The sequence below is a fragment of the Sus scrofa genome, chromosome 9 (genome assembly GCF_054392235.1).
Source record: "Sus scrofa isolate SSC_HxYL_T2T_F1_AM1 chromosome 9, Sscrofa_HxYL_maternal_Yorkshire_Landrace_v2.0, whole genome shotgun sequence".
In the NCBI taxonomy this organism is placed as follows: Eukaryota; Metazoa; Chordata; class Mammalia; order Artiodactyla; family Suidae; genus Sus; species Sus scrofa.
In genome coordinates this window covers 12,357,123-12,384,577 of record NC_139391.1, presented here as the reverse complement: position 1 = coordinate 12,384,577, position 27,455 = coordinate 12,357,123, and the positions used below count along the sequence as shown (strand labels likewise).

The window sequence follows — 27,455 nt, the reverse complement described above, 5'->3', positions numbered from 1 at the left end:
TATATTTATATTGCTTTTTTAGGGCCAAACCTACAGCATATGGGAGTTCCCAGGCTAGGGGTCAAATCAGAGCTGCAGTTGCTGGCCACAGCCACGTGGGATCTGAAGTCTGTCTGCTACCTACACCACCTACTTATGCCAACACCAGATCCTTAACCCACTGAGCAAGGTCAGGGATCTAACCTGAATCCTTAAGGATACTGGTTGGATTCGTTTCCGCTGCACCACAATGGGAACTCCCAAAATTTTTATTATTTTTAAAGCTTAGAGATACAGAAAGAAAAAAATTTGTAGTGAATTATAATGATAGCAATAGCAAGCACACACTGAATCCTTTATGCAGGCACTTTTCTAAGTTCCTTATTTGTATTTACTCATCCCTACTTAATAAGTGTAAATAACTTTATTTAGTATAATATATGTACATGGTTAGAAAATTTAAACTGGGAGTTCCCGTCGTGGCGCAGTGGTTAACGAATCCGACTAGGAACCATGAGGTTGCGGGTTCGGTCCCTGCCCTTGCTCAGTGGGTTAACGATCTGGCGTTGCCGTGAGCTGTGGTGTAGGTTGCAGACGCGGCTCGGATCCTGCGTTGCTGTGGCTCTGGCATAGGCCGGTGGCTGCAGCTCCGATTCAACCCCTAGCCTGGGAACCTCCATATGCCGCGGGGCCGCGGGAGCGGCCCAAGAAATAGCAACAACAACAACAAAAAGACAAAAAGACAAAAGACAAAAAAAAAAGAAAAAAAAAAAAAAAGAAAATTTAAACTGTATAGAAGATACAAAGTTAAAAGTGAAATCTTGGGAGTTCCCATTGCTGCTCAGCAGAAACGAATCTGACTAACATCCATAAGGACACAGCCTCGCTGTGTGGATCCCTGGCTTCGCTCAGTGGATTAAGGATCCGACCTTGCTATGAGCTATGATGTAGGTCGCAGACATGGCTCAGATCTGGCGTGACTGTGGCTTTGGCATAGGCGGGGAGCTACACCTCCGCTTCGACCCCTAGCCTGGGAACTTCCTAATGCCTTGGGTGCAGGCCTAAAAAAAACAAAACAAAAGGTGAAATTCTGGAGTTCTCTTACAGCGGATTAAGGGTCCAGTGTGTTCACTGCAGCAGCTTGATCCCTGGCCCAGGAATTTCCAAATGCTGCAGACATGGCAAAAAAAAAAAAAAGTGAAATCCTTTTTGCTCTCCTTTCCTTCTCTCTCTCTCTCTCTCTCTCTCATTTTGTTTTATTATTTTTAGGGTCACATCTGCAGCATATGGAGGTTCCCAAGCTAGGGGTCCAGTCAGAGACACAGCCACAGCAATGCTAGATCCGAGCCGCGTCTGCAACACCACAGCTCACGGCAGTGCTTGATCCTTAACCCCCTGAGCGAGGCCAGGGATCAAACCCGCATCCTCATACTAGTCAGATGCATTTCTGCTGAGCTATGACAGGAACTCCACTTTTCTTTTTCTTCTTCCAGCTTGTGGCTGTATTGAGTAGACCATGTTCACTTTCTTTCTCTCTTTCTCTGTCTCTCGTTGAAGCTGGGGAAGGAGAAAGATGTTATTTACAGATTTATGTAGCCTTTTTTTCCTTTTTGTTTTGTTTGGCTCACATTTTTTTCTTGGTTTCTTTGATGTTACCAAAAGCTGAGCCACTGAATTCGTTGGCGCTAAAACCCCACTGTGTTTGCTTAGTTACCAGGTAGAAAACTAGTGTCGTCCGCTCTCTCTCCCAATATCACGCCTCATGAGGACCCATCCCATCAGTTCCTGCAGCAGAGTCTTGAAAGGGTGTACAGTCTTCAGCACCTGGACCCTCAGGGAACCCAGGAGCTGCTAGAGTTCACTATCAGGTGAGGCGATTGATCACCCGTTTCCTTGACAGAGTTAACTTTGTCATGCTTGGCCTGACCCTTTTGATTTCCAGCATTGACTCTGGGCTAGTTTTTCTCACTGTTGACCTACACTCACACGTGATTTTGTGATGTTCTTACTTGGATTGGGTTGTGGTTTAAGCGTATTGCAAAGAAAAGCTTTGTGTTCATTACCAGACTGATGATTAGCACAAGACTCGAAAGAGTTACAAAGAGGTTTTTTTCAGTTTTTCCCATCTTATATGTTAGTTAGGCTGGGTTGTAGAAAATAGGAAGTAACAGTGGCTTAAACAGGAGGAAGGATTAATTCTTCCTCTTAGGCATATGGAGCTGAGATGGCTGATGACCTAGACTCATTCTTTTTTGTTTCTCCATCTTCTGCATCAAGTAGCCTTTGCCTCATCAGTGCTTAGATAACACTTGGTGACTGCTACTGAGGAAGAAGGGAAGGATAGCCAGAACAATCAGCAGATTCGGACAGACCCTATTAGAATATCCCGAATGATTTGCAAAGAAATGAAACTCTTTTGCCCTTAGCAAAGGCAGGATCTATCTGCTTTTATAAGTGAGGTTTGATTGAAACGCAGCCACACTCATTCGTTTAGCTACTGTCTGTGACTGCTTTCATGCTGCAGTGACAGAATTGAGTGGTTGCCACAGAAACTGTATGGATTGCAAAGCCTAAAATATTTACATCTGACCCTTTCCAGAAGAAGTTTGCTGACCCTGAGGCGATGCCTCAATCCCATTTTCTTCCTCATCTGCTCCCTCACCAAGGTGATTAATTTTAGAGGCCGCTACTGAAGTCGTTGGCGCTGAGCCCAGGACAATAAGCCCCACAGACTCAGCCCCACCTAAATAAACACTTAAGTTTTGTCCATGTTAGTTTTCTATCCGTTTGGCACTAAGCAAGTATAAAATGCATGAAAGCAAGCCCATTTGGTTATTAGCTGCAGTGCTAATAGGTGTGTGCAGACACCCTGGTTTGAGTCACTCTCATGATCTGGGTTTTATGAGGTGATGGTCTTGCTGTACTCTCTGCTGGTCAGACACTGTTCTGGTGCTGTGGTCAGTCCTGGGCACTGTGTTTCTAGTTAAGTGCATTCTGAGCAAGGTGGCCAGGATGGGAGAAGATCCAGAAAAGGAAAGCACACAGTGCAACAGAAGTCGATGACACTGTGTTTTACAGGCATTGCTGTAGAAATAAGAAATGGAAATTTGGGAAGGTAGCAGAACCGGGATTTTAATCTAGCTTCCTTAGGCTCTAAAATTGATGCTCTGTAGTATGCAGCAGTGGGAAGGGGATTGGTGTATCACTGGAGATCAGATCAGATAACCCCTGAGGTTCTTTAGAATTTACATTTTCTGGGAATTCCTGCTGTGGGTGCAGCAGGTTAAGAATCTGAGATTGTCTTCACATCAGTGTGAGTTCGATTCTTGGCCTGGTCTAGTAGGTTAAGGATACAGCGTTGCTGCAACTGCTGCATAGGTTATAGCTGCGGTTCAGAGTCTATCCCTGGCCAGGGAACTGCTGTATGCCATGAATGTGGCCAAAAAAGAAAAAAAAAAATAAGTAAATAAGAATTTGCGTCTTCCATAGCTGTTGAAAAGTGAAATGTTCGTCATCATTTCATACACAAGTTTCTCTGATTAGGAGTCTGGCCATTTCCGTGTTAGTGCTAGTATCAAACAAACGACCTTCACCGTCTTCACGTGGCCCGCTGTTGTCGTCGAAGCAGCCATATATCCCAACTGAGATTTCACTTCTCCGATACAGTTCAGTGAGGGCCACAGAGGATGAATTTTTTGGTTTGTTTTTAGAACTTGTCATAATTGCTTTGTTTTCACCACTTACTTTGGGTGACTTATATCACTTTAATGAATATTTGCTAAAAACTCTAGTTATGGAGTTCCCGTCATGGTGCAGCAGAAGCAAATCCAACTAGGAACCATGAGGTTTTGGGTTCAATCCCTGGCCTCGCTCAGTGGGTTAAGGATCCAGCGTTGCTGTGAGCTGTGGTGTAGGTCGCAGACGAGGCTTGGATCTGGCATTGCTGTGGCTGTGGTATAGGCAGGCAGCTGTAGCTCCGATTCGACCCCTAGTCTAGGAACCTCCATATGTTTAGGTGCGGCCCTAAACAAACAAACAAACAGAAAACTCTAGTTATGATGGCTTAACCATAATGGAGACTTAAGATTTTTATAGATGGCGTTTTCTTCTGGTCGTACCCTACCTTCAGTGGGATGGATTTGATCTTCTGAAGGCTCTGCTATCCTTCATCATAACAAGAGCTGGTGTGTATTAAGTGCCCACTATGTACCCACTCTTACAAGTGTTTTATATACGTTATTTCACTGAACTTGAAAACAATCCTATGAGAATTATCCAGTTTTTACAGTGAGTGAGGGAGCTTGGGTTCATTCACTTGTTTTATGGTTTTTCAGCACCCATTGTATGCCAGTCATTCTGCTTGGCAAGACCTAGTCTACTACAAGGTATCTTACAGCCTACCAGGGGAAATAAGGAAACAGAAAATGCAGTATCGTGCTTTCCACACAAGAGAGTAAATACAGGATTTTCTAGAAAAACAGAAAGGGGCACTCAGCCCTTCCTTTCATGGTTTAAGCAGTGACCAGAAGAATAAATAGAAATTAAGTTAAGAAGGGAAAAGACTATCAAAGACAAGGAACAGCAAAGTTCTGGACTAGAACATAGGTCTTTCTAGTCCTTCCATCTGGTCACACTGCCTGTTTCTGATTAAACAGTTTGTATGACATGAGCCATCTAGTGTGGTGAGATTTAAAATCCAAAGACATGTTTCAAATCAAAGAGAAAATTAAAACATACCTAGAGACAAATGAAAATGAAAATATGAAAATCCAACACCTATGGGATGCAACAAAAGCAGTTCCAAGAAGGAAGTTTATAGCCAGACAAGCCTACCTCAGGAAGTAAGAAAAGTAGCAAATAAACAACCTAACCTTATACCTAAACTAACTAGAGGAAGAATAATGGGAAAAAAAAAAAACAAACCCAAAGTTAGTAGAAGGAAGGAGATCATAAAGATCAGAGCAGAAAAAAATGAAAAATACACTAAAAGATAAAATAGACAAGATCAATGAAACCAAAAGCTAATTCTTTGAGAAGATAAATAAAATGGATAGACCTTTAGCCAGACTTATCAAAAAAAGAGGGCCCAAGAAAATGAAATCAGAAGTAAAGAAGTTATTCCTGCTTTATAACACTGGGAACTGTATCTAGACACTCATGATGGAGGATAATAATGTGAGAAAAAGAATGTGTATATGTATGTGTGACTGGGTCACCTTGTTATATAGTAGAAAATTGACAGAACACTGAAAACCAGCTATAATGGAAAAAAATAAAAATCATTTAAAAAATATGTATAAAGAAGTTAAAGCTTCCAACACAAGAGAAATACAAAGGACCATAAGAGACCACCATGAGCAAGTATATACCAATAAAATGGACAACCTAGTAGAAATAGACAAATCCCTAGAAAGACGCAATCTCCTAAGACCGAACCAGGAGGAAATAGAAAATATGAACTGACTAATTAAGGTTACTGAAATTGAATCATTAATTTAGAAACTCCCAACAAACAAAAGCACAAAGCCACATGGCTTCATGGTGAAATCTACCAGACATTTAGAGAAGGGTTAACACTTATCCTTCTGAAACTATTCCAAAAAATTGTAGAGGAAACCAGTCTTCTGAACTCATTCGATGAGGCCACTATCACTCTAATACCAAAACTAAAGATAATCACACAAAAAAAATTACAGGCCAGGATCACTGATGAACATAGATGCAAAAATCCCCAACAAATATTAGCAAACTAAATGGAACAATATCTTAAAAGAATCATACACCATGATCAAGTGGGATTTAACTCAGGAATGCAAGAATTTTTTAGTATCCACAGATTTTTTTTTTTGCCTTTTTTTTTTTTTTTTTTCCCCCACTATACAGCAAGGGGGTCAGGTTATCCTTACATGTAGTATCCACAGATTGATCAATACAATATACTACATTAACTGAAGAATAAAAACCATCTGATCATCTCAATAAATGCAAAAACTTTTGATAAAAGTTAATATCCATTTATGATAAAAACTCCCCAGAAAGTAGGCATAGAGGGAACCTACTTCAACATAATGAAGATATCTATGACAAACCCACAGCTGACATCATATTCAGTGGTGAAAAGCTGAAAGCATTTCCTCTGAGATCAGGAATAAGACAAGAATGCTCACTCTTGGGATTTCCCATTGTGGTGCAGTGAAACAAATCTGACTAGTATCCATGAGCATGCAGGTTTGATCCCTGGCCTTGCTCAGTGGGTTAAGGATCTGACGTTGCCATGGTGTAGGTTGCAGACAAGGCTCGGATCTGGTGTGGCTGTGGCTATGGTGCAGGCTGGCAGCTGTAGCTCCGATTTAACCCCTACCCTGGGAACTTCCATAGCTGCAGATGTGGCCCTAAAAAGCAAAACAAAACAAAAAAAAGAATGCTCACACTTGCCACTTTTTGGAAGTCCTAGCCACAGCAAACAGAGAAGGCAATAAAAGGAAACCAAATTGGAAAGGAAGAAGTAAAACTGTCACTGTTTGCAGATGACGTAATACCGTACATAGAAAGCCTTACAGATGCCATCAGAATACTGTTAGAACTCATCAGTGAATTCAGTAACGTTGCAGGATACAAAATTAATATACATAAATTGTTTGTATTTTTATACATTAAGAACGAAATATCAGAAAGAGAAATTAAGGAAACAGTCTCATTTATGATAACATCCAAAGGAATAAAATACCTAGGAATAAGCCTACCTAAGGAAGCAAAAACTGTACTCTGAAAACTATAAGATGCTGATGAAAGAAATTGAAGACACACACATAGGGAGAGATTGGAAGAATCAACATTGTTAAAATTATCATACTACCCAGGGCAGTCTATATATTCAATGCAATCCCTGTAAAATTACCAATGGCATTTTTCACAAAACCAACCAAAACATTTAAAATTTTTATAGAAACACAAAAAACCCCAAAGAGCCAAAATAATCTTGCGAAAGAAGAACTGAGTTGGAGGGATCATTCTCCCTGGCCTCAGACAATACTACAAAGCTACAGGAATCAAAACAGCATGGTACTGTCACAAAAATAGAAATGTGGATGAATGGGACAGGATCGAAAGCCTAGAAACAAACCCATGCACTTATTATGGTCGGTTATTTATGACAAAAGAAGCGAGAATATACAGTAAAGACAGTCTCTTCAACAAGTGGTGGGAAAACTGGAGAGCTGTGTAAAAAAAATGAAATTAGAATATTCTCAAATACCAGATACAAAAATAAATCAAAGTGGATTAAAGACCTAAATGTAATAACCGAATATTCTAAAACTCCTAGAGGAAAACATTGGCAGAATGCTCTTTTACATAAATCTCAGCAACTTATTTTTGGGTCCATCTCCTACTAGAGTAATGGAAATAAAATGTAAACAAATAGTACTGAATTAAACTTAAAAGCTTTTGCACAGCAAAGGAAACCATAAACATAAACATGCTTTCCACATATACTGATCGTCACAGCAGTCTTATGAACTCTATAGTACCCTCTATTCCCAGAGGAAGGAGTTGGGATCCAAGATCATATTCTAGGAAGTGATAAAACTAAGACATGAAACAAATCTTTGGGTTAATTTTTTAAATTGTTATTCATTTATTTACTTAAATTGAAGTATTGTTGATTTTCAGATTATTTCCCAGTGTCTTTTATTAGAAGATATTGAATATAGTTCCCTGTTATTACAGCAGGACCTTGTTGTTTATTTTATATATAGTAGTTTGAATCTGCTAAACCTGAAGTCCTAATTTATCCCCCTCTCCTTTCCTCTGTGGTAACCATGAGTTTGTTTTCTATGTTTCTATGAATAAGTTTCTGTTTTATAAATAAGTTCGTTTGTATCTTTTTTTTTAGATTCCACATAAAAGTGATATCATATGATGTTTGTCTTTTACTAACTTCACCTAGTATGATAATTTCTACATCCATCCATGTTGCTGCAAATGGCATTATTTCATTACTTCTTATGGCTGAGTAATATTCCACTGTATATATGTACTACATCTTCATTAACCATTCCTCTATCAATGGACATTTAGATTGCTTCCATATCTTGACTATTGTTGGACTTTCTGCTTGGCTCACAACATATCTTGGCTATTGTAAATGGTGCTGCAGTCAACATTGGCTGCATGTAGCTTTTCAAATTAGAGTTTTTATCTTTTCAGAGTTCCCATTATGGCTCAGTGGTTAACAGTCCGACTAGGAACCATGAGGTTGCAGGTTCGATCCCTAGCCTTGCTCAGTGGATTAAGGATACGGCGTTACCATGAGATGTGGTGTAGGTCGCATACGTGGCTAGGATCCCTCGGTGGCCACAGCTCTGATTAGACTCCTAGACTGGGAACCTCCATATGCCTTGGGTGCAGCCCTAGAAAAAGACAAAAAAAAAAAAAAAAAAAAAAAAAAAAAAAAGAGTTTTATCTTTTCCAGATAGAGTTCTATTTTTAGTCTTTTAAGGAACTTCCATACTGTTTTCCATACTGGTTGTACTCCCACCAGCAGTGTAGGAGGAGTTCCGATTTCTCCACACCCTAGCCAGCATTTATTATTTGTAGACTTTTCTTTCTTGTCTTTTTTTTTGCTTTTTTTTTTTTTTTTTTTTTTTGCTTTTTAGGGCTGCACCTGTGACATGTAGAAGTTCCCAGGCTAGGGGTCGATTCAGAGTTACAGCTGGAAGCACATGCCACAGCCATGGCAATGTGGGATCCAAGCTACGTCTGTGACCTACTCCATAGCTTACGGCAATGCTGGATCCTTAACCCACTGAGTGGGGCCACGGATCTAAACCCACATTCTCATGGGTACTAGTTGGATTCGTTTCTGCTGTGCCACAACAGGAACTCCTTTTCTTTATTTTTTTTTTAATTAATTAACTTTTTATGTTTGTGGCATTTGGGAGTTCCAGGGTCAGGAAACAAACCTGTGCCATGGCGGTGACAACACTGTATCCTTAAGCCATTGAGCCACCAGGGAACTCCCTGTAGACTTTTTTTTTTTTTTTTTTTTGTCTTTTTTTTTGTCTTTTTAGGGCCATACCTGTGGCCTATGGAGGTTCCCAGGCTAGGGGTCAAATCAGAGCTACAGCTGCTGGTCTGCACCACAGCCACAGCAATGCCAGATCCAAGCCGCATCTGCATCCTTCACCACAGCTCATGGCAATGCGTTATCCTTAACCCACTGAGTGAGGCCAGGGATCAAACCCGCGTCCTCATGGATACTAGTTGGGTTCGTTACCTGCTGAGCCACGATGGGAACCCCAGCATGACTTTTATACGCACTGGGAAACTAAAACATTTGTATGCCTCACCCTATTGTAATATTTCCTTTTTTTGTGGTGGTCTGCAGTCACACAGTTTGCGAAGTATACCTGTAATCGCAGTCCATGTTGTGAGGATTAAACGAGCTCATATAAGGGAACACCTGGCACACCTAGTGCAGTGCACATAGAAGGTGCTCTTGGTACCTTTTTCATTAAAGAGTCTCGTGATGGATCTCAACCACATCCTCATGGTTTCCTGATGGATCTAAGCCAGTCCTCATGGCTTCCTGGGGATCGTGGGCATAAAGAGGTAGAGAAGAAACACTGGGACACAGCATTTTGCTGCGCAGCTAGCACGTTTCTGTCTTTGTACAGCAGTTCAGGCTTCTTGTGGCTGGTTGGGTTGCATCCTGCTCTGTGCAATTCACAACAGTTGCTGCATTGCAAGGGTGGTCGAATGACTTAACACCTGGGGGCAGTCAGCTAATGTATAGTCAGCTGGTCTGTGTTCTCTATAATGTAACAGAAGGCAGCATCTTTCTGGAGATTAGATGGTTCAGGAGTAGAATGATTCAGGGCTGTCTTTTGTAAGACAGACATCAGTGGTGGGAAAGGGAGAGACCGTCTGGCCACCAAAATAGCATTTTACACATGTGATTAGCTAGTACCAGGTCTTGCCTTTTTTTTTTTTTTTTTTTTTTTTTTTTTGTCTTTTTGCTATTTCTTGGGCCGCTCCTGCGGCATATGCAGGTTCCCAGGCTAGGGGTTGAATCGGAGCTGTAGCCACCGGCCTACGCCAGGGCCACAGCAACGCGGGATCCGAGCCGCGTCCGCAACCTACACCACAGCTCACAGCAACGCCGGATCGTTAACCCGCTGAGCAAGGGCAGGGACCCAGGGACTGAACCCGCAACCTCATGGTTCCTAGTCGGATTCGTTAACCACTGTGCCAAGACGGGAACTCCAGGTCTTGACTTTTATTTGCTGGGTTTCCACACATGAGTAAGCTTGAGGATCAGCTCAAATCACCAAAACTAAAAAGAGACTGGTATATAAGCCACAGACCCCAATTTCTTCAGTCACTTTCAGAATAATTCTCTTTTTATACATTTCCAAGGCATTTTCATTCTGGTATCAGGGTCCTCTGGAGGCCGTGTTAGCTACTGAGAAACTTACCTGAGATTAGAGGGAGGAGCTTAGTCCAATGGATAATTTTGTACACGCTGCTGTGAAACCTGATATATTATGCCAGCCCTGAAACAGTTAACTTCCTTCATGAGCCATATCTTTAGGTTTCCCACAGTTATTGTTTCTGTGTGAAATTTTGATGCTTCTATTAAAAAACAAGGCAGCTTTCTACCAATTCTATGAAAGATGAATTGTTGGGTCTTGTACACACACACACTCACTCTCTCTCCCTCTCTCCCTCTCCTCTCCTCTCTCTCTCTCACCCAAAAAGAAAGAAAAGGAAAACGTTACTTTTGTAGATATAGAGGACATTTCCAAAATAATTTAAAAGAAACTGGTAATGCTGGTTGCCTCTGGAAAGGGTGTACTGGTTACCAGCACAATAGGTATAGGAAAGTGGATTACTTTAATTGGATATCTTTTTTTTTTTTTTGCCATTTCTTGGGCCGCTCCCGCGGCATATGGAGGTTCCCAGGCTAGGGGTCTAATCGGAGCTGTAGCCACCGGCCTACGCCAGAGCCACAGCAACGTGGGATCCGAGCCGCGTCTGCAACCTACACCGCAGCTCACGGCCACGCTGGATCGTTAACCCACTGAGCAAGGGCAGGGACTGAACCCGCAACCTCATGGTTCCTAGTCGGATTCGTTAACCACTGAGCCACGACAGGAACTCCAATTGGATATCTTTTACTATCTTTTGAGTTCCATCAGTTTAGTATCTTTGAGTTCTGTACATACTAGCTAAGTATGTATCTTCTATGTGAGGAATTAAACATTTAAAATCACTAATCCCAGCTCCCAATACAGCTTGTTTTGTTTTGTTTTTTGTTTTTTAGGGCTGCACTTGGGGCATATGGATGTTCCCAGGCTAGGGGTCGAATTGGAGCTACAGCTGCTGGCCTACACCATAGCCACCGCAACACCAGATCCAAGCTGCATCTGCAGCCTACACCACAGCTTATGGCAACACCGGATTCTTAATCCACTGAGGGAGGCCAGGGATTTAACCCACATCCTCATGAATACTAGTCAGGTTCTTAACCTGAGGAACCACAATGGGAACTCCCAACTCAACTGTTTTATCTGTCTTTGCCTCTTTTTATTTTCTTGTCCACAGACAGTTATGTTTTATATGGTTGCAATCACTTTGTTGATACCTGTATCCAGTTAGGATGCTTTAATTGCAAGTATTAGAAAACCTCTTGGAGTTCCCGTCGTGGCGCAGTGGTTAACGAATCCGACTAGGAACCATGAGGTTTCGGGTTCGGTCCCTGCCCTTGCTCAGTGGGTTAACGATCCAGCGTGGCCGTGAGCTGCGGTGTAGGTTGCAGACGCGGCTCGGATCCCACGTTGCTGTGGCTCTGGCGTAGGCCGGTGGCTACAGCTCCGATTAGACCCCTAGCCTGGGAACCTCCATATGCCGCGGGAGCGACCCAAGAAATAGCAAAGAGACAAAAAAAAAAAAGAAACATATGGCTGCCAGTGGTATTCAGGGCTGTAAAATGTTGTTCAGTCCACTGAGAGATGGAGGTAGAAACACAGAAAGAGAGCATGTGTAAGTGATTCAGAGACCCCATCAGACCTGCTTCAAGTATTCAGTGTAAATCCTTCTATTAGGACTGATGAGGCCAGCTGAGGTCACATAACCAGGGAGATGACATGTACTAATTGGCTAAGTCCAGTTAGACTCTACTTGGAACTGCATTTGGGGACACCTTCTTTTGAACAAAATTGGGGTTCACTTAGTAAGGAAGAAATGGAGAATGACTGACTGGGTAGGTAGCCAACAAAGTCCACTGTAAGACCTTAAATTTTTTTTTCTGATGATACAGAACATCCTTGTCCATTGTATAAAACACTTGGAAAGTAAAGCATAGTTGGGAGAAGGCCCTAAGAAGCACTCTAAATACCTTGATCCAGAAAACGGTTTGCTGTATTTTTCAGATTTATAAATATGTAGCTTATACATAGTTGAGGTCATATACCTTATTACCGTGTTATATTCTAGTGGTTGTTGTAGACTATTCCGTAGACTGGATGCACACAGTAATTTATTTAATAATTCTTCTACCATTGACTATTTAAGTAGTTACTGGGTTTTACTATAATGGTCCACACAGCAGTGAGTATTGTGGGGCGTAAAGCATTTCATTTCTGTTGAATATTTCTCTTAGAATTACTTCTCAGGGAGTTCCCATCGTGGCTCAGTGGAAACGAATCTGACTAGCATACATGAGGATGAAGGTTCGATCCCTGGCCTCGCTCAGTGGGTTAAGGATCTGGTATTGCTGTGAGCCATGGCATAGGTTGCAGACATAGCTGGGATCCCTTGTGGCTGTGGTGTAGGCCAGTGGCTACAGCTCCAATTTGACCCCTAGCCTGGGAACCTCCATATGCCGTGGGTTCAGCCCTAAAAAGACAAAATAAATAAATAAATACTTCTCAGGATAAATCTACAGATCACAATACTTGACCATATTTGTGACTTTTATAATGTAGTATGATTTTACTTTGAAGAAGAATTATATCAACTTAAGCTGCTATCAAAGTGTAAGTGAACCAGTTTCATTATAACCACTTTAGCACTGGGAACTACCATTTTAAAAATTTAGACCGTTTTACTAGGTATGAAATAGTAAAATGCTTTTGACATGATCTTTAATTGGTGTCATTATCCTTATTCTATGTTTGGCTTGGGGTTTTGTTTACTACAGGGATCTGCAAAGACTTGGAGAACTTCAGTCTGAATTGGCAGGAGTAGCTGACTTCTCTGCTACCTACCTTAGGTGTCAACTTCTTCTCATCAAGGTTGGTTCTGATCCATTTTGTTCATGAGTGTGATGCTAAGAGTACACTTTAATGGATCCAAGAGTGTTTGAGGCCATAAGTGGAAAAATACATCGTCTCATGCAGCTGCTTAGCAATGGAGAAATTATGTACTCTGCAGTATAATTGTATTTATCTCTAATAAATAATTTGGAATTTGACTTTTTAATTTGGGTAACTTCTTTTATCATTTGTATAGTTAGAACAGATTGGATAACCACTTTCATTAGAATGTCAAGGATTTTAACTTTTTAAGTAATTTGATTAGCAAAGATCTTATATAAACTTTCATATTATTATTTTTTTTAAATGCTAATTTTCACTTGATCAAAGCCAAATTCGCCAAAGATTGACTTTATTGCTCTTAAAAGGGCCAATTGCTGGCATTTCATACTTTGTATAGTCAGATTATATGTATATAGACACATGAAATTGGTACCCAAGAAGCTGTTTCAGTTCACTGAGTTGAAAATCCATTAACCTGGCTCAATAGCTGTCAGCCTCTGCCGCAGAGTTCTGCTATAAATTTAGACTTAGACTTCAGGAGAACCCTTCCCACTGATAAAACTTTATCTTAGTTTTATTTCTCAATGTTGTTAGTCTTCAAAGTTCCTAATGATATTTGGCTACAGTCAGAATAAATGGAAGAGTCAAATTATTTGCCACTGTAAGATATGTGAGCTTAGGGTTGTGCAGGTGTGTGTGTGCTTGTGAAGGTAGGTGTGTACGCTGAAGTTGGTTGGGATTTAAACAGCTCTTATTCAGCTAGATAGATTCTTTGAAACGTATGTGCCTATGTAACCATCCCCCATTTAAGTTAGAGAATATTTTCCATCACCCCTCAAAGTTCCTTCATGTCCCTTGGCAAAGTTGTTTGGCCTTTCCAAGCTCCAACGAAACAGGGCTAATAACGACTCTACCCAGGTAAGGATTGGCAGCAAGCAGTGTATGTGGAAACCCTGGGTCTAGAGTCTGGTTCATAGCGACATGTCATTGTTGGTCTTCTTTCTACTTCCTTGGCTTGCTATCTTCTGCATAGGAATACAAGAAGGCTTCTGAAAAGAATCCACGTTTTTTTCAGTAAGAAAAGAGATTATTCCTAAAAAGAATGTAGAACTATGTTTTTTACTCAACTCATGGAAAGGGTACGTAAGGGACCCCGACTTAAAAACCCAAGGGAGGCGAGTATTTGATGATAGGGCAAGAGCTAACTAAATTCTGGTACATTTACTCAACATTATATTCTGTAGCAGAATGATATTTATGAAGAATTATATAATAACATGATAAGATAGAATGTCGTATGAAAAAAGCACACCGAATAACTTACGCTTTCTGACTCCAACTATTTATTAAAAACATGCATGTGAGAAATGATTGGAAGCAAGTATTCAAAAATAACAACTCTGTTAGTGGTAGTAAGATTTAGGTAATTAAAAAATTTCTGTATCTATAGTTTAGACCGGCCACTGTCTAATAATGGTAGTCATAGGTGCCTGTGGCTGTTGAGCACTTGGAATGTTCAAATTGAGGTGTGCTGTAAGTGTAAAATACACCCTGGATTTCTTAGACTTAGTATGAAAAAAATGTAAACTATCTCATTAATAATTTTTTTTTTTTTTTTTTTTTTTTTTTTTGTCTTTCTAAGGCCACAGCCACGGCATATGGAGGTTCCCAGGCTAGGGGTCTAATCAGAGCTGTAGCTGCCAGCCTACACCAGAGCCACAGCAACGTGGGATCCGAGCCACATCTGTGACCTACACCATAGCTCACGGCAATGCCGAATCCTTAACCCGCTGAGCGAGGCCAGGGATCGAACCTGCAACCTCATGGTTCCTAGTCCGATTCGTTTTCACGGCACCACGTTGGGAACTCCCCTCATTAATAATTTTTATTTTTTTTAATTTTTTTATTTTTTGTCTTTTTGCCATTTCTTGGGCCGCTCCAGCAGCATATGGAGGTTCCCAGGCTAGGGGTCGAATCGGAGCTGTAGCCACCGGCCTACGCCAGAGCCACAGCAACGCAGGATCCGAGCTGCGTCTGCGACTGACACCACAGCTCACGGCAACGCCGGATCGTTAACCCACTGAGCAAGGGCAGGGACCGAACCCGCAACCTCATGGTTCCTAGTCGGATTCGTTAACCACTGCGCCACGACGGGAACTCCAATTTTTAAGATATTGATTGCGTGGTGGAAAGGTAAACCTTGGATATACTGGGTTAAATAAACTATGTTGTTAAAATTAATTTCACCTTTTTTTTTACTTTTAAAAATGTAGCTACTAGAAAATAAAAATTTATATACATAGCTTGTGTTATATTTCTGCTTGACAGTGTTACTTTAGGTGTTCTATAATGTTATTAGATTATATCTGTAATTAAGAAGGTCCGTGAAGGAGTTCTGGTTGTGGCGAAGCAGAAATGAACCTGACAAGTATCCATGAGGATGCGGGTTTGACCCCTGGCCTTGCTCAGTGGGTCAAAGATCTGGTGCTGCTGTGAGCTGCGGTATAAGTCACAGATGCGTCTCAGATCTAGATGTTGCTGTGGCTGTGGTGTAGGCTGGCAGCTGAAGCTCCTATTCGACCCCTAACTTGGGAACTTCATATGCTGCTGGTGCAGCCCTAAAAAGCAAAAAAAAAAAAAAAAAAAAAAAGGAAGAAAAAGAAGAAGAAGGATTGTGGAAATAAGAGAACATAGCAGAGGTTTAGATGAGATGGCCGGAGGAATGGATATGCAAGGAGAGAGATGGAAGGTAAAATCCGTGGCTCTAATTGATGGTTTTGAAAGTAGATATAATTGAAAGAGGGAGGAATCTAGAAAAGCTTCTTGATTTCTTATTTGTATATGTTGGTAAGGTGATGGGACTGTTCAAAGGATAGTGAGCGTGGAGCAAAGAAATAAAAACTAAGTCAAGCAGGTAGGTTCTAGGCAGTAGGGGTGTAGGCCAGTGGCTCTGGGATCAAGGAGGTCCCAGAGCCTCAAAGCCTGGCTTCCCTGAAATTCTGGTGAGGCCTTCATGGCTGTAGTTTGGCTTTATGGCTTCTGTATTCCACTTGCAAGCTGTGGTCTGGGACAGAGGGGCTTTGGGCAAAGAATTGAATGGGGAGGAGTTCATTTGGGCAAACCATTGGTCACCTCTCTGTCCATAATAGGTAGGGCTTGTTGTCTTAAAATAAGATTGAGAGGAAGTCCTGGTCACGGTCAATTTTCAAAGCAAAACAGATACCTAAGTCTCAAGTGATATGGCAGTCTTTTTTTTTTTATGTTGACTTTCTTTTTTATCTTTATTTTTTTTATTACTCAATGATTTTATTACATTTATAGTTGTAAAATGATCATCACAATCCAATTTTATAGAATTTCCAACCCACAACCCCAGTGCATCCCCCTACCTCCCCAAACTGTCTCCTTGGGAGACCATAAGTTTTTCAAAGTCTGTGCGTCAGTATCTGTTCTGCAAAGTTCATGCTGTCCTTTTTCAGATTCTGCATGTCAGTGAAAGCATTTGATGTTCGTGTCTCATTGTCTGACTGCTTTCACTTAGCATGATAATTTCTAGGTCCATCCATGTTGCTAAAAATGCTGGTATTTCGTTCCTTTTAATGGCTGAGTAATATTCCATTGTGTATATGTACCACATCTTCTGGATCCACTCCTCTGTCGATGGACATTGAGGTTGTTTCCATGTCTTTTTTTTTTTTTTTTTTTTTTGTCTTTTTTGTCTTTTTTTTTTTTGTTCTTGTTGTTGTTGTTGTTGCTATTTCTTGGGCCGCTCCCGCGGCATATGGAGGTTCCCAGGCTAGGGGTCTAATCAAAGCTGTAGCCACCGGCCTACGCCAGGGCCACAGCAACACGGGATCCGAGCCTCGTCTGCAACCTACACCACAGCTCACGGCAACACCGGATCGTTAACCCACTGAGCAAGGGCAGGGACCGAACCCGCAACCTCATGGTTCCTAGTCGGATTCGTTAACCACTGCGCCACGACAGGAACTCCCTCCATGTCTTGGCTATTGCAAATAGTGCTGCAATGAACATCGGAGTATGTGTGTCTTTGCAAGTCATGGTTTTCTCTGGGTAGATGCCCAGGAGTGGGATTGCTGGATCAAATGGCAGTTCTATGTTTAGTTTTCTGAGGAATCTCCATTCTGTTTTCCACAGTGGTTGCACCAATTTACAATCCCACCAACAGTGTACCAGTGTTCCTTTTCCTCCACACCCTCTCCAGCAGTTCTTGTTTGTAGACTTTTGGATGATGGCCATTCTGGCTGGTGGTTTTGATTTGCATCTCTCTAATAATGAGTGATGTTGAACATCTTTTCATGTGTTTCTTGGCCATCTGTATGTCTTCTTTGGAGAACTGTCTGTTTAGATCTTCTACCTATTTTTGGATGGGGTTGTTTGTTTTTTTGGTATAGAGCTGCAGAAGGTGTTTATAAATTTTGGAGATTAATCCCTTGTCAGTCGATTCACTTGCAAAGATTTTCTCCCATTCTGTGGGTTGTCCTTTTGTGTTGTTTAGGGTTTCCTTTGCTGTGCAGGAACTTTTAAGTTTAATTAGGCCCCATTTGTTTATTTTTGGTTTTATTCTCATTACTCTAAGAGGTGGATCTGAGAAGATGTTGCGATATGGCAGTCTTTTTGACCTCTGTGTTCTGTCTGCTGATTTCTTAGGCTTTGCAGGAGAAGCTGTGGAATGTGGCTGCCCCTTTGTATCTGAAGCAGAGTGATTTGGCCTCAGCAGCAGCAAAGCAGGTAAGCTCATTGACACCTTCATCTCAGATATCTATCTCTGTCCAGGAATTGCATTATCTAAGTGAGAGCTAGAGGCCTTTACAGGCTCTGCTGTGGCCTCCCCATTTCAGTCCGTGAAAGAAGTTAGTGGTACAAAAAGCAGCATAAGTAGGAGACACAGCCATGGCTTTTGAGTCAGGAACTTGGGGTCTGTTCCTCTGTCTGCCTCTAATTTCCTGGGTGATACTGAGCAGGTTCCTTAACCTTCCTGATTTCTAAGATCCTTTTGTGAATATTCTAGAAAGAATATTATTAGGTTATATTTCAGAGATATGAAAATCTAATAAATACTGTCTTGAGTCTTTCATCTTGGAATACAGCTGAATTCATTATGAGGTTGTTTATATTTTTAGCCTGTAACAGCTCTCTCTCTTTTTTTAAACCATCTCTTGAATATTAAAAGATCCTTATGTTTCTCCTTAGTTCATTAAGTAGCACTTTTGTTTGTTTTCATAAGTAGCAAACAAATAGTAAATAAACTTAAGTTTATTTCTTTCTAATTTTGAGCAGTTTCTCTTTATTCTTGGATATTGGGATTTGGCGAACTCTTCTGGGTCATGGTTTCTGGCCTAATTATGACGCAGTAGGAAGATGATGATGATGGTGATTCTTAAATTACAATTCACTGATGATTTCAAGTCTGTTTTACTTAGCCCTCACAGTAATCCCATGAGGCAGGAATAAGAATTAAGTCCATTTTACAGATGAGGCAGTTAATACTCAGCAAAATTATATTCATAGAGCTATAGGTAGTAAGTCAGAGACTTAAGCTCAGATCCTCTGATACCCAGATTCTGTTTTCTCTTCCCTGCTCTGCCTGATCTCTCATCTAATCTAGACTCCCTCACAGACCTGTGGTGTGGCTTATTGTGGGGAGTAGATCGTAATGACTCTGGCTCCTCAGATGGGCCGTGTGGGGAGGGATGGGACCAGGGAGCAGCAGTTTGGAAGAAAGAGAGAAAGGAACTACCGTTGCCAGTTACCTTCCGTGCCCCATTTAATCCTTTAGATTTTGTGATGTGGTGTGTTTCTTCCGCATTTACAGATAGGGAAATTGAGGCGTCATGTAATTAGGTAATATATCTTAACATCGGTTGTTGGAGAACCTGGAGTCATTTCTCTAACTCCCGAGCCTGCAAAGGGAGGCGAGCACAGAAGGTAAAGAGAAGCATCATTTGGAGAGGAGTAGCTGGTTTGAATAGAAGACAGCAAGAGCTTAACATGCACTGGGCTTGAGCTGAGGTCACTGATGTTGTTTTCTGCATTGATGCCCTCCCTAAAATCCCTCTGACAGACCAGACCCCCAGCACAGTCTGGATGACTAACAGGTAGTTAATGGTTCCTGATGCTAAATTCTGAAGGACTTTGCTGGGGATTTCATTTCCATACGTAGCATATATTCATTTGCTGCCACAGCACAGTGACTTTGCTTTAGTATTACAGTGCTTTACAGTGTCATCAGCAGTTAAACACTCATGTCTTCGAATCATTAACTAAGATATTACCAGATGAAAGTTTGTTTTTTTAATTGACACAATAATTTGTTCTCTCTTCATCAGACATACTATACTAATTTCTCTCCACACGTATATTAATTTCTCTCAAGTTATACTAATGTCTCTCAACACAGGCACTTAAAAATCTCAGTTCAGAATTAAAGCATAGGCATTAAAAGACAAAAACCCTCTAGGAGTTCTTGTCATGGCTCAGTGGTAATGAACCTGACTAATATCCATGAGGACACGGGTTCAGTCCCTGTGGGTTAAAAGATCCAGCGTTGCCATGAGATGTGTAGATTGCAGACATGGCTTGAATCTGGCGTTGCTATGGCTGTGGCATAGGCCAACAGCTACAGCTCAAATTTGACCCCTAGCCTGGGAACTTCCATATGTCTCAAGTGCAGCCCTAAAAAGACAAAAAAAAAAAAAAAAAAAAAAAAAAAAAAAAAAAAAAACCCTCTGGAGTTCCCTCATGGCTCAGCAGCTTAAGGATCTGGCGTCATCACTTCTGTGGCTCTGGTTACAGCTTTGGCCTGGGGTCAGTTCCTGGTCAGGGAACTTCCACATGCTGCAGGTGCAGCCAAACAAAAACGAAAACAAAAAACCTCTGTTCAGATCTGGTTGCACCTGGAATTCTGTATGCTCTCCAGTAAGACTGTTGGGATGTCTTCACTGATTGTTGCTTACCTTTTCCTTGTAGATCATGGAAGAGACCTACAAAATGGAGTTCATGTATAGTGGTGTGGAGAGCAAGCAGGTGGTGATTATCCATCATATGAGGCTGCAGGCCAAAGCCTTGCAACTTATTGTAATAGCACGGACTACTCGAGGGTAAGATGTGTGGTTGGCCAGAAGGGGTGGCCCAGTCCTTTTAAAGCCACTTCCAAATGAATTCAGAGATCTCACCCAGGTTAATGATGCATGAGATGATATTCAGAAGGATTACCTAAGGGATGTGCAAGCTATTAATTTTCTCGTTCACATATTCCAAGTTCCATGTGTGGGTCAGATTAGATCCCTGGAAAAACCCTCCAGTGGCTCTCTGTTGCTTACCATGCAGCATGGATCTTCATCTGGCAACAAGGCATTCTGTATGGTTCTTGAGAGATTTCTCTAAGAATTTAATGCCAGACCATTTTGTTCTCTTCTGAAGGGGCTGGTTGCTCTGTCCTAGGCAGTAAAGACAAATTAAGAGTAGTTCCAGAGTTCCCATTGTGGCACAGTGGCAACAAATCTGGCTAGGAACTGTGAGGTTGCGGGTTCGATCTTGGCCTCCCTCAGTGGGTTCAGGATCCGGTGTTGCTGTGAGCTGTGGTATAGGTTGTAGACGTGGCTTGGATCTGGCGTTGCTGTAGCTGTGGGGTATGCAACAAACAAACAAACAAAAGACAAAATAAGAGAATGTATAGGAGTTCACATCGTGGCACAGTGGTTAATGAATCCGACTAGGAACCATGAGGTTTCGGATTCGATCCCTGGCCTTGCTCAGTGGATTAAGGATCTGGCGTTGCCGTGAGCTGTGGTGTAGGTTGCAGATGCGGCTTGGATCCTGTGTTGCTGTGGCTCTGGTGTAGGCCGGTGGCTACAGCTCCGATTGGACCCCTACCCTGGGAACCTCCATATGCCGTGGGTGCGGCCCTAGAAGAGGCAAAAAGACAAAAAAAAAAAAAAAAAAAAAAAAAAAAAAAGACAATGTATAGCGTTGTGAGACTACTTTGTAACAATCCTGAACTCTCTACTCATTAGTAATTTAATTATGGATAGATTTCTTTAGCCTTTCTCTGCCTTGTTTCCCTGTCTGTAAAATGAGAATGATGATATGGGGTTTCCTGGGGTATCCATGAAGAATGTATGGGATAATACATGCGAAAACACTTAGCAGGGTCCTTGGCACTTACTAAGAGCTCATTATAAAGATAGCTGTTAAAGTTTTTGATAATGAGAATTGCTATATTTCAGTGATTATAAAATGCATATTTAAAGATTTTAACTTCTCTGAAATCAGATTTTTTTTTCCTGTGTCCCAGGCATGTGGAAGTTCCCATGTGCAACTCAAGCCACTGCAGTGACAATGCCAGATCTTTTAACTGCTGTGCCACAAGAGAACTCCCTGCAATCAGATATTTTGATGGTGTGTCTTGTTTGATTGAAAGTGGTTTTGGGGAGTTCCCGTCATAGCACAGCAGAAACAAATCTGGGACTAGAAACCATGAGGTTTCGGGTTCATTTCTGGCCTCGCTCAGTAGGTTAAAGATCCGGCGTTGCCACAAGCTGTGGTGTAGGTCGCAGACACAGCTTGGATCTGGTGTTGCTATGGCTGTGGTATAGGCCAGCAGCTGTAGCTCTGGCACAACCCCTAGCCCAGGAACCTCCATATGCCACGGGCACAGCCCTCAAAAGACAAAACAGCAACAACAACAAAAACAAACAAACAGAATAGACAGAGGACACATTTGATGCTCAGTCTGCCAGCTTTGCCAGCCTGAGTGCTGTTGGGAAATAAATATGAGTGTTTATTTTAAGTAAGCACTGAAAAATACATCATTGCATATCATAATAGTGATCTGACAAACATAGGTAGTAATTTAATCTTAGCGATAGCCATACATTTATTTAACAAATGTTTAATCTCTGCTATGTGCCAGTCACAGCTCAGAAAATATAGGTGCTTGTGATAGCATCTACACTTTTTCATTTAAAGAAAAAAGATCTCCTATTCAGCTTATATATGATTATTATAAAAGTTTAAATATTGCAGAGTAAGTAAAGGGTCTGTTCTCTGGTAATCCACTCCATCTAAAACAACTGACTAAATGTGAAGATTATAAATGTTTAGGAGTTCCCATTGTGGCTCAGCAGAAACAAACCCAACTAGTATCCATGGGGATGTGGGTTCAGTCTCTGACCTTGCTCAGTCTCAGATGCTGCTCAGATCTGGTGTGACTGAGACTGTGGTGTAGGCTGCCAACTGTAGCTCTGATCTGACTCCTAGCCCAGGAAATTCAACCATGTGCCATGGGTGTGGCCCTAAATAAAATATGTTTAGGAGTTCCCTGGTGTCCCAACAGGTTAAGGATCTGGTGCACTACTGCTGTGGTGCAGGTTCCATCCCTGGCCCTAGAATTTTTGTGTGCTGTGACCACAGTCAAAAAATAAAATAAAAGGAGTTCCTGTTGTGGCTCAGTGGTTAACGAATCCAGCTAGGAACCATGAGGTTGTAGGTTTGATCCCTGGCCTCGCTCAGTGGGTTAAGGATCTGGTGTTGGCCCTGAGCTGTGGTGTAGGTTGCAGACGTGGCTCAGATCCTCCGTTGCTGTGGCTCTGGCGTAGGCCAGCTGCTGTGGCTCTGATGAGACCCCTAACGTGGGAACCTCCATATGCCGTGGGTACGGCCCTAGAAAAGACAAAAAAAAAAATAATAAAATAAAATAAGATAAAAGATAAATGTATATTAGCATAAATAGAGTCGTAATATGCTTGACTAGTCTGCCTCATTTTCATTTTATCCACAATATAATATTTCATATCTCCATATAATTATATAGATTCAAATATATTTGATCTTTACTCGTACTGTATTATTTTATATTTTTTCCATTTGTATACATTCCTACCTTTTTTTCCCCTTGATTTTTGCTGGATTGATTGTTTCTTCTTAAAGAGCTTTGAAAGTTCTGTACCCTAATTTTAACTATTTGAGAGAAAGGCAGTAGTAGAACATAGTGGTAGAGAAGGCTGTGGTGCCTCATTGCTTAGATACGTATCTCGACTCCACCATTTGCAGACTAAGTGACCTTGGACAAGCTACTTAAGACTTCAGTTTGTTTCCTTTAAGTGCCTCAGTTCGTTTCCTATAAATTAAATTGGGATAATAATAGTACTTGCCTCTCCTTCATAGTGTTATTGCAAGGTATATTGAATTATTATATATGTAAAGCTTTAAAATACTCCCTGAGTATCAAAGAGTTGATAAATGTTATTAGCTCATTTTAGTTGTATAAATAGTATATTTACTCTTATTTTTTAATAAACCGATTGACCTTATGTTTGTTTTTGTTTTTGTTTTTTTGTCTTTGTGCCATTTCTTGGGCCGCTCCCTCGGCATATGGAGGTTCCCAGGCTAGGGGTCTAATTGGAGCTGTAGCCGCCAGCCTACGTACGCCAGAGCCACAGCAACGCGGGATCCGAGCTGCGTCTGCAACCTACACCACAGCTCACGGCAACGCAGGATCCTTAACCCACTGAGCAAGGCCAGGGATCCAACCTGCAACTTCATGGTTCCTAGTCGGATTTGTTAACCACCAAGCCGTGACAGGAACTCCTGACCTTATGTTTATCAGCATTAAAAAATAGAATTTATGATCACCTCTATCAAGATCCCATCTAATCAGAATGAAAGTTTTAGTGTACTTTTATTTGATTGTTTCATACTGGAAAATAATTTGGAATTTAGTTTCAGATTTTTTAAATTGATGTACAGTTGATTTGCAATATTAGTTTTAGGAGTACGGCATACTGATTAGGTATTTTTATAGATTATACTCCATTAAAAGTTATTACAAGGTAATGGTTATAATTCTCTGTACTATTCAACATATTTATTATAGATTTTTGTTTGTTTGGGGGGCATTTTTTTTTTTTTTTTTTTTTTGTATTTTTAGGGTTGCACTTGTTGCATATGGAAGCTCCCAGGCTAGGGGTTGAATCAGAATTGTACTAGCCAACCTACACCACAGCCACAGCAATGTGGATCCTTAACCCACTAAACGAGGCCAGGTGTCTAGTCCTGTGTATACTAGTTGGGCTCGTTACTGCTGAGCCACAATGGGAACTCCTGGATTATGGTTTTTAATGTATCTCTTATTTTAAGAAGCTTTTCTTAAAATATGCATCAATCTTTAGAAGTACATTATGACAATTACTTAGCTCCACCTTGCTCACCATTGTTCTTTTTGTACCACAATTGTCTTTTAAAATTCCTTTTCAGAGTTCCCGTCATGACTCAGTGGTTAACGAATCCGACTAGGAACCATGAGGTTGCGGGTTCAATCCCTGGCCTCGCTTGGTGGGTTGAGGATCCGGCGTTGCCGTGAGCTGTGGTATAGGTCGCAGACATGGCTTGGATCTGGCATTGCTGTGTCCCTGGCGCAAGCTGGTGGCTTCAGCCCTGATTGGACCCCTGGTCTGGGAACCTCCGTATGCCGTGGATGCGGCCCTAGAAAAAAATAAAATAAAATTCGTTTTTCTAATTCACTATCAATCCAACTGGAGCACATTCGTACTCATTTTTTTTCAGAATAGGTGTATAAGAAGTATGCTCACACAACAGAAATGAATCCGACTAGGAACAATGAGGTTGCAGGTTTGATCCCTCGCCTTGCTCAGTGGGTTAAGGATCTGGCATTGCTGTGAGCTGTGGTGTAGGTCTCAGACTCAGCTTGGATCTGGCATTGCTGTGCCTGTGGTGTAGGCCAGCATCTATAGCCCCGATTGGACCCTAGCCTGGGAACCTCCATATGCTGCAAATGTGGCCCTAAAAAGCAAAAAATAAAAAATAAAAAATAAATAAAACTGCCTTATCTTATGTTTTCATATGTAAGTGAAATTTTTTCAGAACTCTGTAAATACTGCTCTGTTGCCTAATTTTAGTATTTAATATTATGGTTAGGATGTTTGATGTTAGTCTGGTTCTCTTTCCTTTGTATGTGGCTTATTTTTCAAGGCCCAAAGCTATAAATTTTTCCTTTTCTTTATAGAATTGAGGAATTTTCACCAGGATATGGCTAGGTATGTGTTTCATTGTTCTTTCTGACCTTTAGTGAGACTTTGAAGTCTCAGCTCTATTTTATCTCAGGGATTTTTTTTTCCTCCATTATTTCAATTACCCCTTCTTCCATCCACTCCAGTCTCTTATACTGGATATTGTATCTTCTGGATTTTCCCTATATCTTATCTTTTATCTAATTTCAGTTTCTTTTTCTCCTTTATATTCTAAGTAAAATCCTCACTATACCGTTTTTAAAAATTTACGGGTGCCAGTTTTCATCATTTTTCATTCATTTCTTTCTCTGTTGAGTTGATGTCATTATTTTTTTATTTCCAAGTGTGCTTTCTTTCTTTCTTTTTATTTGATCTTTTAAGAGCCGCAACCGTGGCATATGGAGGTTCCCAGGCTAGGGGTCCAATTGGAGCTGTAGCTGCTGGCCTACACCACAGCCACAGCAACGTGGGATCCCAGCCGCATCTGCAACCTACACCACAGCTTATGGCAACACCAGATCCTTAACCCACTGAGCAAGGCCACGGATCAAACCCACATCTTCATGGATGCTCGTTGAGTTCGTTAAACACTGAGCCACAACAGGAATTTCCTTCAAGTGTGCTTTCTTCTTTGTACCTTTTTAGTAGCTGTGTTTCTTGCTTTATCCTTTCAAGTCTCTTAAATCTCACTGAGGTTAATTTATTAGAATTAAAAATAATGTTTTCTTTGCTCTCTTGCCTTGACTTTATCTCATTGAGCCCTGCTTAGCCTCCTTTATAGCTCCTTATTGTCCTTATAACATCTAGTAATTTTCCATTGTCTTTTCATCCTTATAAATGAAAGTCTAGACTAGTTTAAATTGGCAGTTGTGTAGGCTTCCTGGAGAGCTATAAGTCAGTATTTGGTTCCCCTTAGCCGACTTTATTTTTACATTGAAAGTGGGGGTTCTACTTCATGTACCATGTACCTGAGACTACCTACTCTGTTTTGGGGGTTGGGAAGAGTTTCCAAATCTTTTTGTATTTTACTGCTTGGAAATTCTCAAAGCTGGTTCTATATAAGTAAACTGAAAAAGGTACCACTTGGCCAAATTGCTTTCATTTCAGCCTCTGCTTAGGTGAAGGCCTCCTTTCTGGCCTTTCTGGCCTTGATGGTCTTTGCTTGGTTAACCTTACCGTCAGATCGCACTTCTACCTCTGATGATTTGTCAGAGTTCAGAAAGTTGCAAGTGCTATATGGGTTTTTAGGGAAAGGAATTATTGTTGCTTATAAATTTTCATTTGCCATTTATCATTTATTTATCCATTCAGCCAATATTTATTGAATAGCTGCTTGTGTCTGGAAATACCTGATGAAGCAAACCAAGTCTCTTCTCTCATGGAGCTTACAATTTAGTAGAAAGACTCAGCTAGGTTATTAGGAACCTTGATACCATTCTGTCACCTTTTTTTTTTTTTTTTTTTTTTGTCTTTTTGTCTTTTTAAATGCCGTGTCGGTGGCATTTGGAAGTTCCCAGGCTAGGGGTCGAATTGGAGCTGTAGCTGCCGACCTACACCACAGCTCAGAGCAACAACGCCAGATCCTTAACTCACTGAGTGAGGGCAGGGATCAAACTCATGTCCTCATGGATACTAGTCAGGGATTGTTACCATTGAGCTGCCATGGGAATGCCCATTTTCTCGCTAATTTTTTGGTCATCGACTTTACTATTTTTTCAATTTAATTTTTATTTATTTTATTTATTTATTTATTGCTATTTCTTTGGGCCACTCCCACGGCATATGGAGGTTCCCAGGCTAGGGGTTGAATCGGAGCTGTAGCCCCCAGCCTAAGCCAGAGCCACAGCAACACAGGATCCGAGCCGCGTCTGCGACCTACACCACAGCTCACGGCAACGCCGGATTGTTAACCCACTGAGCAAGGCCAGGGACCGAACCCGCAACCTCATGGTTCCTAGTCGGATTCATTAACCACTGCGCCACCACGGGAACTCCTAATTTTTATTTTATATTGGAGTATAGTTGATTTACAATGTGTTAGTTTCAGGTGGATAGCAAAATGATTCAGTTATGCATGTACATATATCCTTTCTTTTTTAGATAC

At 41.2% G+C, this 27,455-nt stretch overlaps 2 protein-coding genes across 4 annotated transcripts in view; both read left to right on the top strand.

Moving 5' to 3' along the window:
• Positions 1–27,455, top strand: part of LOC100511652 (glycerophosphodiester phosphodiesterase domain-containing protein 4) — an 882,168-nt gene that overhangs the window by 190,038 nt on the left and 664,675 nt on the right. The gene's annotated exons all lie outside the window — the stretch shown is intronic.
• Positions 1–27,455, top strand: part of INTS4 (integrator complex subunit 4) — a 121,943-nt gene that overhangs the window by 78,193 nt on the left and 16,295 nt on the right. For 2 of the 3 annotated variants that reach the window (XR_014814762.1, XM_084975421.1), the window contains exons 15-18: positions 1,690–1,847; positions 13,184–13,277; positions 17,973–18,053; positions 20,292–20,422. Coding sequence is in view for 1 of the 3 variants with exons in the window: in XM_084975421.1 (XP_084831547.1) it covers positions 1,690–1,847; positions 13,184–13,277; positions 17,973–18,053; positions 20,292–20,422 (464 nt within the window). In the remaining 2 variants the exon portion in view is untranslated. Of the gene's footprint in view, positions 1–1,689; positions 1,848–13,183; positions 13,278–17,972; positions 18,054–20,291; positions 20,423–27,455 lie in introns of those variants that run through there. The other variant, XR_014814763.1, reaches the window with a different exon arrangement.